The 13,305-nt window shown below is 43.5% G+C and overlaps 1 protein-coding gene and 3 non-coding genes across 10 annotated transcripts; all 4 read left to right on the forward strand.

Moving 5' to 3' along the window:
- Positions 1–483: 483 nt before the first annotated feature.
- Positions 484–12,408, forward strand: safb (scaffold attachment factor B). Of its 7 annotated transcripts, none has more exons than XM_066696356.1 (22): positions 484–777; positions 1,722–1,809; positions 2,124–2,188; positions 2,450–2,734; positions 3,184–3,258; positions 3,398–3,425; positions 4,373–4,835; positions 5,269–5,315; positions 6,408–6,520; positions 7,032–7,181; positions 7,333–7,433; positions 7,628–7,686; positions 8,057–8,133; positions 8,439–8,584; positions 8,984–9,286; positions 9,408–9,542; positions 10,027–10,206; positions 10,723–10,765; positions 10,859–10,947; positions 11,123–11,178; positions 11,508–11,562; positions 11,772–12,408. In XM_066696356.1, the coding sequence occupies exons 1-22, from the start codon at positions 610–612 to the stop codon at positions 11,887–11,889; spliced, it is 2,844 nt and encodes a 947-aa protein (XP_066552453.1). In that variant the 5' UTR covers positions 484–609; the 3' UTR covers positions 11,890–12,408. The 7 variants fall into 7 exon arrangements, with proteins under 7 accessions (XP_066552453.1, XP_066552454.1, XP_066552455.1 ...); XM_066696357.1 differs by having other exon boundaries at positions 8,063–8,133; XM_066696358.1 differs by having other exon boundaries at positions 2,507–2,734.
- LOC136718625 (small nucleolar RNA SNORA42/SNORA80 family) lies at positions 6,615–6,750 on the forward strand. Its single transcript, XR_010805297.1, has one exon. It is a non-coding gene; the product is annotated as a small nucleolar RNA SNORA42/SNORA80 family (small nucleolar RNA).
- LOC136718626 (small nucleolar RNA SNORA42/SNORA80 family) lies at positions 8,733–8,866 on the forward strand. Its single transcript, XR_010805298.1, has one exon. It is a non-coding gene; the product is annotated as a small nucleolar RNA SNORA42/SNORA80 family (small nucleolar RNA).
- LOC136718627 (small nucleolar RNA SNORA42/SNORA80 family) lies at positions 11,303–11,435 on the forward strand. The gene has a single exon (XR_010805299.1). It is a non-coding gene; the product is annotated as a small nucleolar RNA SNORA42/SNORA80 family (small nucleolar RNA).
- Positions 12,409–13,305: the final 897 nt, after the last annotated feature.

A 13,305-nucleotide genomic window follows, 5' to 3' on the forward strand; every position in this document is an offset into this window, starting at 1 on the left:
GCTTGCATAGACTATGGTTGGTCTGCTTATCAAATTGTGCTACCCAATACCATACTGCAGGTAGGATGTTTTGACAAGGTTTAATTTAACCATAAAATGATAACACAGTGCGTTATTATACCATTAACTGCCACTAAATTACACCATAATGACTACTGATTTCTCTCATTAAAAAAACGGCAAAGGCTCCGTCCGGTAGTATTTTTCGACAAGTAGGACAGCTCGACAACTCCGGCTCTTTAGCCAATGCAACTGTTGGGTATTTTGTAGCTTTATTGTTATATATCTTTGCAGACAGGCGTGTGGAGAATAGGCAAGCAATTTGTTAAATGAGTAAATCGTAATCCCCTGTTTAAATGTGGAATTGTACCATACACATTTTTATTTTTTTGTACACACGCCGCACAGGCGGGAACCTCTCCACTGCGCAGACTCTATCCGCAACGGGCTTACCGATGTGCGCATGTGCAGAACCTCCTATTCTCATTCTCTCCCGGAGTCTTCAGAGATCGCCATTTTGTCCGGGGTGGCGCGTTTCAGTGCGGGATAACGACCTCAAACGTTTGATTTCATTTCGTTGCATACCTAGTTGTTTCCTTCACACCCAGAATGGCTGAAAGCTCGTCGGCCGCAGAACCGGTGTCTGTGGAAATCCCGGAGGGTGCCGGGGTGCGCAAGCTGTCCGAGCTGAGGGTGATCGACCTGAAGGCCGAGCTGAAGAAACGCAACCTCGACTCCACGGGCAACAAGAGCATGCTGTCCGAGAGGCTCAAAAAGGTAACGGCGGGGCGCTAGGCCGTGTCCGGATGTTCGCATAAAGCGCACTGCTGGCCTAATAAATATGCATCTGCGTTTTTTTTTTATTGAAATCGCTGTATTTAAATTCATTGTGTTTCGTAGGATCTAAAGGGAAATAAGGACTGGATTTAATATGAACAAAATAGGCATCAGTCATAAGCCTGATTTTACGTAAGCGTCCTTTGGGTATTAAGATCTTCATGCATTGTTAAAACGAAATGCTTCATTGGTTTGCACTGCGTCGATCAGTTGTTCAGCCAGGTTTTATAGGCGTTATTAGCATATTCTCTGACTTTATTTTTTGTAATGGAAGATAAATCACTTCCGCGCCTCCGTGTGGCTCGTACTTCAAACGCGATTTGAAAAACACGGTTTCATTTTGTTTGTCTTCAGTGCTGGGATCGGATTAATCGAAACTGGAAGTTGACGCCTGGCCGTTTTAAAATGCTGTGCATTGGCGGGATGTGTCCGACATCGATGTGTTAGTGTACATATAATCAATCTTTGATGGGATTTTTCTTCTGCTGGTTATGTAATTATGATGAATATGCAGTCAGACATCCTGTTACATGATCTGATCCGTCTCCTCGAAGTGTTAAGTAAATGCAGGTTGAAGGACGAAATAGTCCATAGTGCTTCAGGCAGCAGTTTAATTCTAGTCGTGGGTAGATGAGTACAGTACATTATTGATGCAGTGGGACTAATAGACTCCGGTGGTATTTTCAACATACAGCCTTTGCATTTTTTCAAGAGGTTTGTATAGTTAGTCCAAGTGTTGCATTTAATTCGCTTTTAAGTGTGGAGTCTCAATATAAGATGCTTTGATGTGCCAGTTAACAAACCCATGTGCATCCAACAGTATATAAAAATGTGAGTTCTTTAAATGCACCAGGCAGTGTAAGACTGTTTTCTTTTCCTCATAGGCGATTGAAGAAGAAGGTGGGAACCCAGATGAAATAGTGATCACACTAGACGCAGCTCCGAAGAAGACACCAAAGCGGGCTACTAAAGGTGCGTAGGGTTGCGATTGACTACTATCCGAGCCCTTCTCTGTGGCCTAGCATTGCCTGGTCTTAAATTACTGCAGCATGTTGTAATCTCACGTAAAACATTTCCAAGTTATTAAAAAGCCAGATTGCCAGAAGTCTGACGACTGTTGAGTTATTCTCTATTGGGAAATGCTTTTATTTGGGTTTCCATCTACACTAGTTCCAAGATAACAAACTGGTTTACCTGCATTTCCTAGTAACACTGTAAGTGTACCTGTTTTTATTTTTGTTTTTGTTTCCCCCTGTATGAAATATTTACATTCTCCCCCCACTTAGGAAAACGTCAGGAGACAGACGGACTTGAAGACAGTACAATTGAAGAAGATTCGGGAGATGGACAGGTGAGATTGCAAGCCTCTGACTCATCAAAGACTGTAGAGAACATGAGAAATGCTTAACAACTGTAAGATCTGGGTGTTTCACAAAGCACTAGTATATCCTACATTAGAGATGTATGAAGACCCCTTTTCATGTAAGAAATCCACTATATCTGACTTCCACAGCTCAGTTCACAGTAACCAGGCTGGCTTGTGCTTTATAGTTACTGTAATACCCTGTACAACAATATAGATTTTATTAAGAATCATTTTATTGATTCTTAGTTAAGGGAACCATGTGATCTGGGAAATCAAGAAGAGCATACCACCTCTTGTTTCCAGGATGACCTGGAGGTCAACCTGGACAGCCTGCAGGAGATGGACATTATGGACATGAGCGTCTTGGACGAGGCGGAGATTGATAACGGCATCCCGGCGGACTGTGACGAGTACGACGCTGACGAGGTTCTGGACTCGCTCTCTAACGAAGATGACACCGAAGACTTGCCGGAGAGCTTTTCACATGAAGATGCAGACCTGGCTTTGAAACCCGACATTAAGACGGAGGAGGTGAGACCAGCCTATACTAATTCCTTAATTCCATACTTTATTTTCCACTTTTGCTCACATTGAGCTGCAAATACAGAGTTTCGTCAAGGGCAAGATTCAGGCATGATGTTTTTGAAATGATATATTTTTTGATGTATAAAACGGAAAATCACAGTACTGTTATAGTGGTGTAGAGTTTGTGAATTGAGACCTACAGTGTTATTTCTTGGCAGACATCCTTACCCACGGGGACTTAGTCTTCTCAAGAAACATTTTCAAAGCATAACTAAGTGCAGTAAATACAATCGGTACAATATAAAATAGCCATACATCCATATGCTTATCCTTACACAACGTTGCCAGGTTTTTGCTTGTTGCCGTTCCCCTGGGTGCTGTGGATTTAATCTGAAATCTGAAAATGTGAGGTTGTCATTTTGGGGGGAAATGTAACCTAATTTAATTAATTTTAGGATCAGAATATGGAGACTGAAACTGTTGGCACTGTCTCAAAAGACGACGATCTCCAAGTGGACGAATGTAACCAGGTATACTTACAGCTCTTTTTTTTTTTAATGTAACAGTGAAAGCTATACTGAATTTACTGTCTGTACAGCATATATTTGACAAATGATGTATCTTGACGTGCTTCAGTTGCCCCATCTAAACTTTTTCTTTCTTTTTCAGGAATCCGAAGACCTTAAAGAGGAAACAGGTACTGTTGAAAGGAAAAAAAAAAAAAAACTAACTTCCACTCTTCCCACAGTTTATAATTCGTTATTAGGCATTTGCTTGACTTGAGTGTTCATGCTCTTGAGTGGTTGTTGCCCGATAGAGACTGGAAATCCAAAGAGAATTACTGTCTCTGTGTTGGAAACATCTCTCTAAACTGGCACTTGTCTGCCTTCAGCAATCTGAATGAATTGGCTTCTTTATATGTAGTGGCTCCTCCACGCTTTTCAATCCTGATTTTGCTGTTGCAAAACCTTTTCAACTTGTGAGTTAAATCGAACACAGGGTCAGTAATTTGCACAGCAGGACTAGTGTTTAAAATGAGGTCTTCACTTAGTTGTTGCAGATACTGTGCAGTGTTTTTAGGTTGCCACAAATGAAGACTGACAAGTTGAGAAGATTGGAGCCCTTCATTGGAAACGGTTCAAGGAAATGCGCCAAAGCTCCATTTTAGGACTCAGTTTTTGTAGTGTACAACTTGGAGATATCCCTATTGAACTCTTAACTGCCTGTTTGCCAACTGCAGAGGAATTCTGAATTTCCTAATTAACAAACCACAAAAAACAATCAAAAATCGTTGCAACGTCACGGACACTTTAAATCTCATCTGCGGAAATCACATGAAGATGCTCAACCTCACTGGACCGCATCCCCGGGCATTTGGCTTTCTTCAGCTCAGACTTTGTCCTCTCTGCCCTGCATCAGGTGAAATGAGAAAATGGTCGATATTTGAGTAGGGTTTTTAAAAGTAGTTGCTTGTTTTTTTTTTTTCTTTTCTTTGTCTCTTTGGGTTGTTGTTTTTTTCCAGTCTCTGGTTTAATCTAAAGAAAGGTTCACGTCCTGTTGCAGCCTTGCAAGTTCCACATTTATGATTGCTGTGTTTCAGAAGTGATTAAACTGTGTGCCATTCTATTCCTGTTAAATCCGTAGAAAATGAGAAAGTAGCCGGGTCTTGTAAAACTGAGCCGCTTAAAGAAGAGCCACAGGAGCAGCCTTCTGCGCAAGAGTCCCCTGCCATCGAGGGCTCTGAAAAACCCCAGGAGGAGGACAATGTGTCGGTCACCGTTAAACCCGAGGAAGCCCTCAATTTGGAGAGCGAAAGCGCTAGTGACATGGAAAAGAGCGAAGCGAAGCAAACTGACGCCGAATCCAAGGACACAAACGATTCGAATGTCAAAGAAGATGAAACGGACACCGAAAACGGGTGTAATCAGGCCGCGAATTTAAACGCACAGGGCGCGGAACAATCCGAAAGCGCGATTGAGTCAGAAAAGGAGTCAAAAGCGGAGGTTGGGGAGGGTGAGGAAGAAGCCAAGAAGACTGAAGAGAACGCAGCTGATACGACGGCAACGAAAGAGTCCTCTACTGTTGAGGGCGATGATCAGACAAAGAGGTTTGTTGTTTTCTGTCTACTAGAACAATCGCTATCTTTGTTACATTGGCTCCTTTTGTTAACAGTTTGGTGCAGTTAGGTCGTCTCTAATTGGTTGACGCATCTGTCTCTTTCTCCAAATATTCATGCCCCTCCCCCTTTTTTATTTGTTTATTTTATTTTTATTTTATTATAGTAATGTAATTGGAAGTCTGTTTGGCCATCTTTAAAGGCTGCTAAATAGCCCCACGAATGTTATGTGCGAGATCTGCTGTTAAGTGTCCTTTATTTGTTGTAGCCCGGAACATTCAGTGTGCATTCATAGTATACATTTCAGATCTTGTCCTCGAGGTAGGTATTGATAATGTGGATGAGTGACTCTCAGGCCTACCCACTGCAAGAAGAAAAAGGGAAGAGAGAAATAAATATCTGACAACTGATTTTTTCTCTTTAGTTCGGATGAGGAAAAAGGTAGTAAGCCTGAATCAAAGGATGAAAAAGGTAAGATTTTTTTAAACGTTTGTTTAATTATTCCTGTAGTATCATGTAATTAGTGGTTTCATTCTTCCATCCACTTCTGTATTTCCTGACTGCTACTTCGAAGCATGTTTGATCATTTTGTTTGTGTATTGCAAAGTGAATGTCCCAAGAGATTTCCTTGTGATCTTGTATGAAATGCTGTGAAACTGACCTTCAATGTTACCTAGGCCTGTCTGCCTCCCTGACAGTTTCCATTTAAACTACTAGCAAACCTTTTCTGTGACTTTTGTGATTTAAGTCCATTGGGTTATTAGATCAGTAGGCTTATTTATTACCCTGCTTTGCTTACACAACTAACATTTGTTTTTTTGCCAGAGATCGTCCATGTCATGTCATCTACTTTTGCGCTTCCATGGTAGCCATCATAAGCCGAAAAGCAGTCATAAGCAGAAAAACCATTGAAAATAATGGTTGTACACAGTAGAATTGCACTAGATAAGACTGTCCCCCTGGTGCTCATGTGTGCCTGATAATCAGCAGGAATCTGACCTAATTCTTCCTGGATGGATTCATTTTTCAATTGTAGCTCCACTGACTGTCTAAACCCATTTCCAGAAGATGCACATTAAAGTGTAGTTCTTAAAGAAATGCCTGGGATTGATGTCACTTTACACATTATAATATCTAGAGTTTCTCATTGAATCATACAGGTTTTGCTGAATTTGGATTACTTGGGTTTTTTCCAGTTATCCATTCACTGATTTCATTTCCAAACAGTGATACTGATTACCCAACTTCTGTAGAAGCAAACTGACTCCTTTAAGTGAATTCTGTCTGCTTTTGCTGAATTTCTGTGTCTCAATTGGTATGTCCAAAATGTAGCATGATTCCTTTTGTGCTTCGTTGAATTACTGTTCCATCAGTATAGTAACACATACATCGGGATACATACTTCTAACTGTATATTAAACTGTAATGCTAGTATACCTGCAACGTGAAATCTCTACATCTCAAAAGGAGCAGCAAGAAGTTGTAAAGTGAATTCAGTGTGTTTGGCCTTCGCTCTGAAGGTCATTGAGTTACAACCTAACGATGGATTTCCCTTTATCAAAGCCCCAGCCAGTGGCAGCATCCCAGCGAGCAGTGGGAGGAACTTGTGGGTTAGTGGCCTGTCTTCCACCACCAGAGCGACAGACCTGAAGAACCTCTTCAGCAAATATGGCAAGGTCAGTTTGTCCAGTCTTTAAAAAAACACTGAAAATGTACTTGAGACTGTCAGTCTAGTTGCTTTTAGTTTGAGACTCTAGAGGAACTGGAAAGGCATGGTTTTGGATTTATGACAGGATGCTACACATCGTCCTCTCATAGTGTACCCCATGCCAGAGTAAAGTCTGCTCCGAACCATTGACCGGCCTTCGTTCCTGTAGGTCTCGTCGCTGAAGTGAGCAGCACAGATGTCAGGGTGTACGTTTTCTTCACTTCACTTTATACTGATGGAAAATTGAGCACTTGTCCTAGTTTTCTTAAAAATTTAAAATTCTCCTTGCCATATCCAGGGTGACTTATTATTTATCCCGTTATTTGTATATATATACGATTTTCCAGTTCTACAGCTCTGTTTTTCCTGGAGCAGTCTAGGTACAGTACCTTGCTCAAGGGCACAACTGCACCTCACATTGTAAAGTGATTACATTAAGTGTGCTGCCCTCCATTTCATGGGTGGTACTCTCTGTTTAGGTGGTTGGAGCTAAAGTGGTGACCAACGCGCGCAGTCCGGGAGCTCGCTGCTATGGATTCGTTACCATGTCCTCAACCGATGAAGCAACCAAGTGCATCAGTCACCTGCACAGGACCGAGCTGCACGGACGAATGATCTCTGTCGAGAGGGTCAGTCATGTCCACACACAATCCATTTTGTTTGAAATCGTTGCTCTCCTCAAAATTGAAAAAAATAGTCTCCCTGTCATTGGTCGTTTTCAATTTTTACTGCCTTAACAAATCTACTGCGTGAAGGTTATTTTAACATCTGTAATTTCAGGCGAAGAATGAACCAGCTGGCAAGAAACCAGCCGAAAAACCCGAAGCTAAGAAGCCCGGCAGCAACGACCGGCGGCATTCTTCCGACTCCAAATCAGAAAAGTGAGTGACCCAATCGAGCTACCTGAAATGAGCTGCTTTGTGTGCCAATGCGAGCTTTGATTGTGATATTAAGGTGTAATATCCATATTGCAAGAGGCTGTGATTTTCTCCTTTCTTTGACATCCCATTAAAACGGCACAAACTAGGGTATGGTACCTCCTCACAACTTCATATGTTAATTTGAATTCCTACAGATCTGATGCCATCAAGGAGGAAAAGCCCGAGGAGGGGGAAGCCGGAAAAGACGGGAAAGGTAAGCCCGGAATAAATCGTGACCTCACGGGATTCATAGTGTCTGTGCTGCAGACTGAATTTCTTTACTATTTAAATTGGACACCCTTAACATTGCTTTATTTGTGGGGGTGTGAATTAATGCGAGTCATTTAGACTGCATGGCTGAGTATTGAGGAGGGAACATGTCCCATTATTCTCTCTCGGTGTCCTCCATGCTATATGAATGTACTCCAAACCATTGTCTGGCCTCTGTACGTAGGCTTTGTACACTGATGTGGGTCCTACAAGTTCATTTGCCCCAATACTGTGACATTTCCCTCATTTTTGGGAAGTGTGTAAAGCATGTGCATGAATACCTTCAGTGCCTTTTATTTTTTTTCCATGGCAAGACACAGAGAGGACAGTGGTGATGGATAAGTCTAAGGGTGAGCCCGTCATCAGCGTGAAAACCAAGAGTAAAGAGCGAGTAAGTGGAGTTTTATCATCATGAGTAAACACTGACGCTTTCTTAACCATTGTTATGCTCAGTAGTACTTAAGGGAATTGTCACTGAGAGGAAATAGTCCTGTTTCATTTGTCTGTCTTCCGTCCTTGGAAGTCCATTATCTGGAAGTTTTGAAAATCTCAGATCTGTGTAAATGGTTTATTCGGGTCACAGGACTGAAATATCGGTCTTTGGCATTTTAATAGCTTCATAGCACTGTTGCTTCTATCTCCGTTAAAAGGTGGAGCACTTAATCATTTCTGGTGTTTTTTTCTTCTGTAATTCAGAGCAGCAAGAGCCGGGATCGCAAATCTGAGAGCAAGGAGAAGAAGGACATCCTGTCTTTCGACCAGATCAAAGAGCAGCGTGAGCGCGAACGGCAGAGGCAGCGGGAGCGCGAGATCCGGGAGGTGGAGCGGCGCAGGCACTCTGGGTACGGCTCATCCAGAATTACCCCCTGGCCTTCCCCAGAGGCCTCATCCAGAAATTCCCCCTTCAGGGTTTTGTCTTGTCAGTCTGACCACAATCGATGGTTCCTTATCATTTGTAGTGTGTTTAAGGGATTTTTTTTCTCGAAGTTTGCATGGCTTTGGATTTATGGTAGGTCCTCCCCGTGACCCTCTCATAGTGTACTCCATGCTAAAGGAAACTCTTGACTCCGAACCATTGTGTGGCCTTGCGTGTAGGCTTATTCGCTGAAGTGAGTCGAACACTAAATGCCTTTCCTGCAACCTGAGTGTGGCGGCTAGCGCTGGCAATTCCTACGCAGGGAGATCGTGTTTTCTGGGATTGGTGTTGATCATTGCCCTCGTCGTGTGCTCTTGTGCTGCAGCGAGAGGGACCGGGAGCGAGACAGCCGCCGGGAGAGGGAGCGCATCCGCCTGTTCCGCGAGAAGGAAGAGAGGGACCGGCTGATGCGGCAGCGCGGCTGGCTGGAGCTGGAGAAGCAGCGGCTGGACCGGGACCGCATGGAGCGCGAGAACCTGGAGCGTGAGCGGCTGCGCGTGGAGTACGAGCGCCGGCGCGAGCAGGAGCGCATCCAGAGGGAGAGGGAGGAGCTACGGCGGCAGCAGGAGCAGCTGCGCTTTGAGCAGGAGCGCCGGCCCCTCAAGAGGCCCTACGACCTGGACGGCAGGTAAACACACACCGTCTCTTCTGAGTTAAAGTAAGCCTGAATGCCTATTCTAGAGATGATGATTCTAGGTTTAGGCTTGATGGGAGCTGGCATTGTGGTGAACTGTGTGAATCCCCTGCAGGCGAGACGACTGGCCGGACAAGAGGATCGCCCTGGATGAGCGTTATGGACGCTCGGATATTGGCCGGCAAGAACGCTACCAAGACTTCGACCACCGGGACCGCGGGCGCTACCAGGACGACCTGCTAATGGACCGGTGAGTGTAGCGAAAATGCAAAATGAGCTTCCGCCATCTCAAAACAGGAAGAAACAATAGGGGATTCTAGTTGGGGAAATAGATGGGAACCCAGACTCTCCCAGGATAGTGCTGTGTAAGTCATGCTGCATCTAGACCTCTGTAAGAGCCTAGCAGGCAACACGTATGCTGTACTTTTGCTTCCAGCAAAATTTTTAGCTGATATGCTCATTTACAAGAATAAGGTTTTAAACCCCCCCAAAATGCTAGAGAGGTCAGGAATTGGTCAATTTCACGCTGATGTCCTGGACTCCGACATTCTGAATTTTCCACTAACTTGTAACTCCACTAACTTGTAACTACACCCCCTCACCACTCTTGCCCCCCCCCCCCCCCTTCGCCTTAAGGATTAGTAGACACCTGCTTGTGGCATTGTAAACGCTTGAATCGCACTTGGGGGAACGTGAAGTTGGTTTAAAGTCTGTTTGCCCCTCACCTCTGACAGAAATGCCAAGACAGCGAACTTCTCGGGCAATGGGTTTCTGCTCCGAGCTGAACAGATTTCAAAGGAAACCGAGGGCGCTCCGGAGAGGAGGCCTGCCGAAGTAGCAAAGCTGGGCGATGAGAAAGCCAACAAGCGGGCTGACTGGAAAGCAGAACGCAGACCAGGCACAGCAGCTGTTGGGTATGGACATCTTAAAGAGCAAAACCTAAAGCTGCCTTGGCTTCTGCCAGCCAGTTACGGGGCATCAGTCTAGATCCCTCGTGGAGACCAAACTGATAAACGAGTCTGAAACCAACACAGGCTGAGAAATGTATTGGAATGTGTGGTCATGATGACCTGTAGTCGGGGATAAGGATAGACTTCTGTTTTAATGTTTGTGAGGTGAATTTTATTTTAACCCCACCTTCTAACAGTCCTTTTCCTGCTAGGCCAGGTTTTTTGTGGCAGAAGTATTTAGTACCATGTTTACAGAGTTTGTGATATCTGCAGTGTCATTAAAAGTCTCTCAGTTTCATGCAGTTTCAAGGTGTGGAAAATTCAGGATGGGAGCAGGAAGAGCATCTGTGTTAAGGATCTTTCACATGCCCTTAGCTTGAGGGGTTAGAGGAGGGGTTCCATCTTAGTTATTTTTCCTGGTTTTGTGTACGTTTTAAATGGTGTGACAGTCGTGCTGAATGGTTGAACTTTGTCTTGTAGGAGGGAAGGCTCCAGGGGAATAATGGGAGAGCGTGATGGACAGGTAAACGGATTTCCTAGTCCAATGAAAATATTTAAACTGAAATGTATTTGCCACTTTGAATTCATCATTCTCATTTCCTCTGTCTCAAAACAGCACTTCTCGGATCGCAGCGACCGGCACAGCAGGGAGGCTCGCGACAGTTGGAGTGGGGGATACGACAAGCGGGGCCTGAATCCATCCAGGTGAGACTTGCTCGGTGTTTGTACAGTCCTGCTCGGTGTGAGAGAGGCTTTTCTAGCACTCCACAACTTGAGCCCATAGAAATAGGTCAAGAGATTGTATGAATATTCGTTGCTTGAGGGCTGTACAACCCTACAGTGTTGTCCAATGGGAACTCTGCTCTTCTCCTCCCTTCAGAGACGGGCGTGAGTGGGACCACGGCCGAAAAATGGAGGGGGAGCGAGGCTGGCAAGGTAAGAGTCTACATTCCAGTTCTAAACCTCGAGTCGGTGGTCTTAAATGGAAGCGTTTTGGTGTTCTCTGGCAAAATTTTGCACATCCCTACACTGACGTTAAGTCTGTACCCGCTTTGTATCGGCATGACTTGATTTATGATGGGACCCCCCCACATGGTCCCCTCATAGTGTACGACATGCTAAATTAAAGTACTCCGAACCATTGACAGGCTTTTCTCATGTGAGCTTGATTCACTGAAGTGAGTACAACACAACACCTAGTTTCGGCTTTCGTCATTCTTTCGTCTCATTTATTTTGCCTGACGCGCCCCTTCGTTACCTTTCAGGTGGAGACCGAGGGATGCAGGGCCAGGGTCACATGGCCAGAGGAGGAATGCAAAGGTAACATTTGTTTGACTCTCTTAACGGTTTACAATTAAAGAGATCTTGTAAGATTAGAAAATGGATACAAAAGATTGCTGCTCTTAATTTACACAGGTGTATAGTTTTCAAAGCTGATGACATCTGAGTGTCAATCTAATCTACAATGAAAGGTGGTTTGCTGACCCATGCAGATACTTGATTTCATGATTTTTCTTCCCTCCCTGCAGTCGAGGGGGCTACATGCAAGGAGGAACGTCCCAGTCTCTCTCCGGAGCCTTGAATCGACAGAACCAGATGATGCCCAGTGGCGGCATGCAAGGTGGCGCATTTGGTCGGCGCTATTAGCTTCTTTTTTCCCTCCTCTTAGGAACGTGTTCGTGACAATAGTTTTGTTTTAACCTTCTGCTGCGTATATAAAGCTTTGAGAGCATTGTGAACTCAACTGTGACTTGTTTAGTTTTTTCCCCCCTCCTACCCTTGGTTTCACTCAAAGATCCACTTTCTAAACACAACCACACATTAGATCTTGGGTTTTAAACGTCACCTTAGCATCCCTTTTTTTTTTTTTTTTTATGTCAACTGCCATTCCAAATGTCCTTTGTTTTAAAAGTAAATGGAAAAACAAGTCGGTGTGAAAACTGTCCACTTCTTGTATATTTTTTCTTTTCTATTTTCATGTCTTTTATGCGATAAAAGTGTACAATGAGTGTTGGAATTCCTGGTCAGATGTTCTGTAATATTTAATTGTGAATGGAATTTGCTGCGGCCCATGGCTATTGGTTAATATTGTTTTTGGACTTTTATGGACTTAATGAGACAATACATTTTTGGTTGTATTTCAATAAATTTGAGACTTGTAACGTCTGTTTCAAATGGTATTGCAGTGCTCAGTTTGAAACTGGAATTAATCAAAGGAATATACCCTGTACCTAATGACCATATATGATTACCAGACACATTAAAACATTTGGTGTTTTTTTATTTTTCCTGTATAGATATTTTCATAATTTACCCAAGAAGTATTACACATGAGTTTGGTATTTCATGCTCAATTACAAAACCGTTAATTTGCTTTAGATGGTTATATGCATTTTTTTGTTCACATTGCATTAAGTTCATAGTTTTCTCAGATTTAATTGATCACTGAGAGAACAATAATCTAAATATATTCATTCCTTCAAAATGTTGGTAGTTGAAAACCACAGTATCTGTGCCAGGTTGCTTACAAAAGTGCAGTTTCTTTACTCACCACAGTGCGTCATACTTGGCACCCAATCAAGTCTATACTTTTGTACAATGATTTAATAATGAAAAACTCCTACAGAAGTTGGGGGGGAAAAATCTCTTCTACATGCAAAATTGAAAGCGTTTCTTAAGTTTCCTCACTAGCTGAGTACTCAAGTTTCCTGTATATATTGTAGCTATCGGGTAGCTGCATGTATTCAAATACTTGTACATTGTGTAAGTGAAGCAGTTTTATGATTGTTGACCATACGCTGTAGAGTTCATTTAAGACCTTTGACCTTCACAAATACTCAGTACGGCCTTCACTTACACGACTATCCATTACAATAGTCCTACTTGGGACAGATTTCATAATGACCCTGACCCTGACCCGATCTCCATGGAAGTCCAGACGTTGCTCAATCTGTGCCTCCAGTGAACCACATCGCACAGATTAAGTCCAATGTCGAGTGTGGAAAGGGAAGGAATGTGAGGTTGAAAGCCACGGGAGGCCAATTGGCAAAAGCGCAAGATGTG

The sequence above is a fragment of the Amia ocellicauda genome, chromosome 22 (genome assembly GCF_036373705.1).
Source record: "Amia ocellicauda isolate fAmiCal2 chromosome 22, fAmiCal2.hap1, whole genome shotgun sequence".
In the NCBI taxonomy this organism is placed as follows: domain Eukaryota; kingdom Metazoa; phylum Chordata; class Actinopteri; order Amiiformes; family Amiidae; genus Amia; species Amia ocellicauda.

Coding starts and splice junctions, on each gene's coding strand:
- safb (XM_066696356.1), top strand. CDS start 610: ATGGCTGAAAGCTCGTCGGCCGCAGAACCGGTGTCTGTGGAAATCCCG. Junction 10,766..10,858: donor TGGGAGAGCGTGATGGACAG/GTAAACGGATTT, acceptor GTCTCAAAACAG/CACTTCTCGGATCGCAGCGA. Junction 11,179..11,507: donor GGGGGAGCGAGGCTGGCAAG/GTAAGAGTCTAC, acceptor GTTACCTTTCAG/GTGGAGACCGAGGGATGCAG.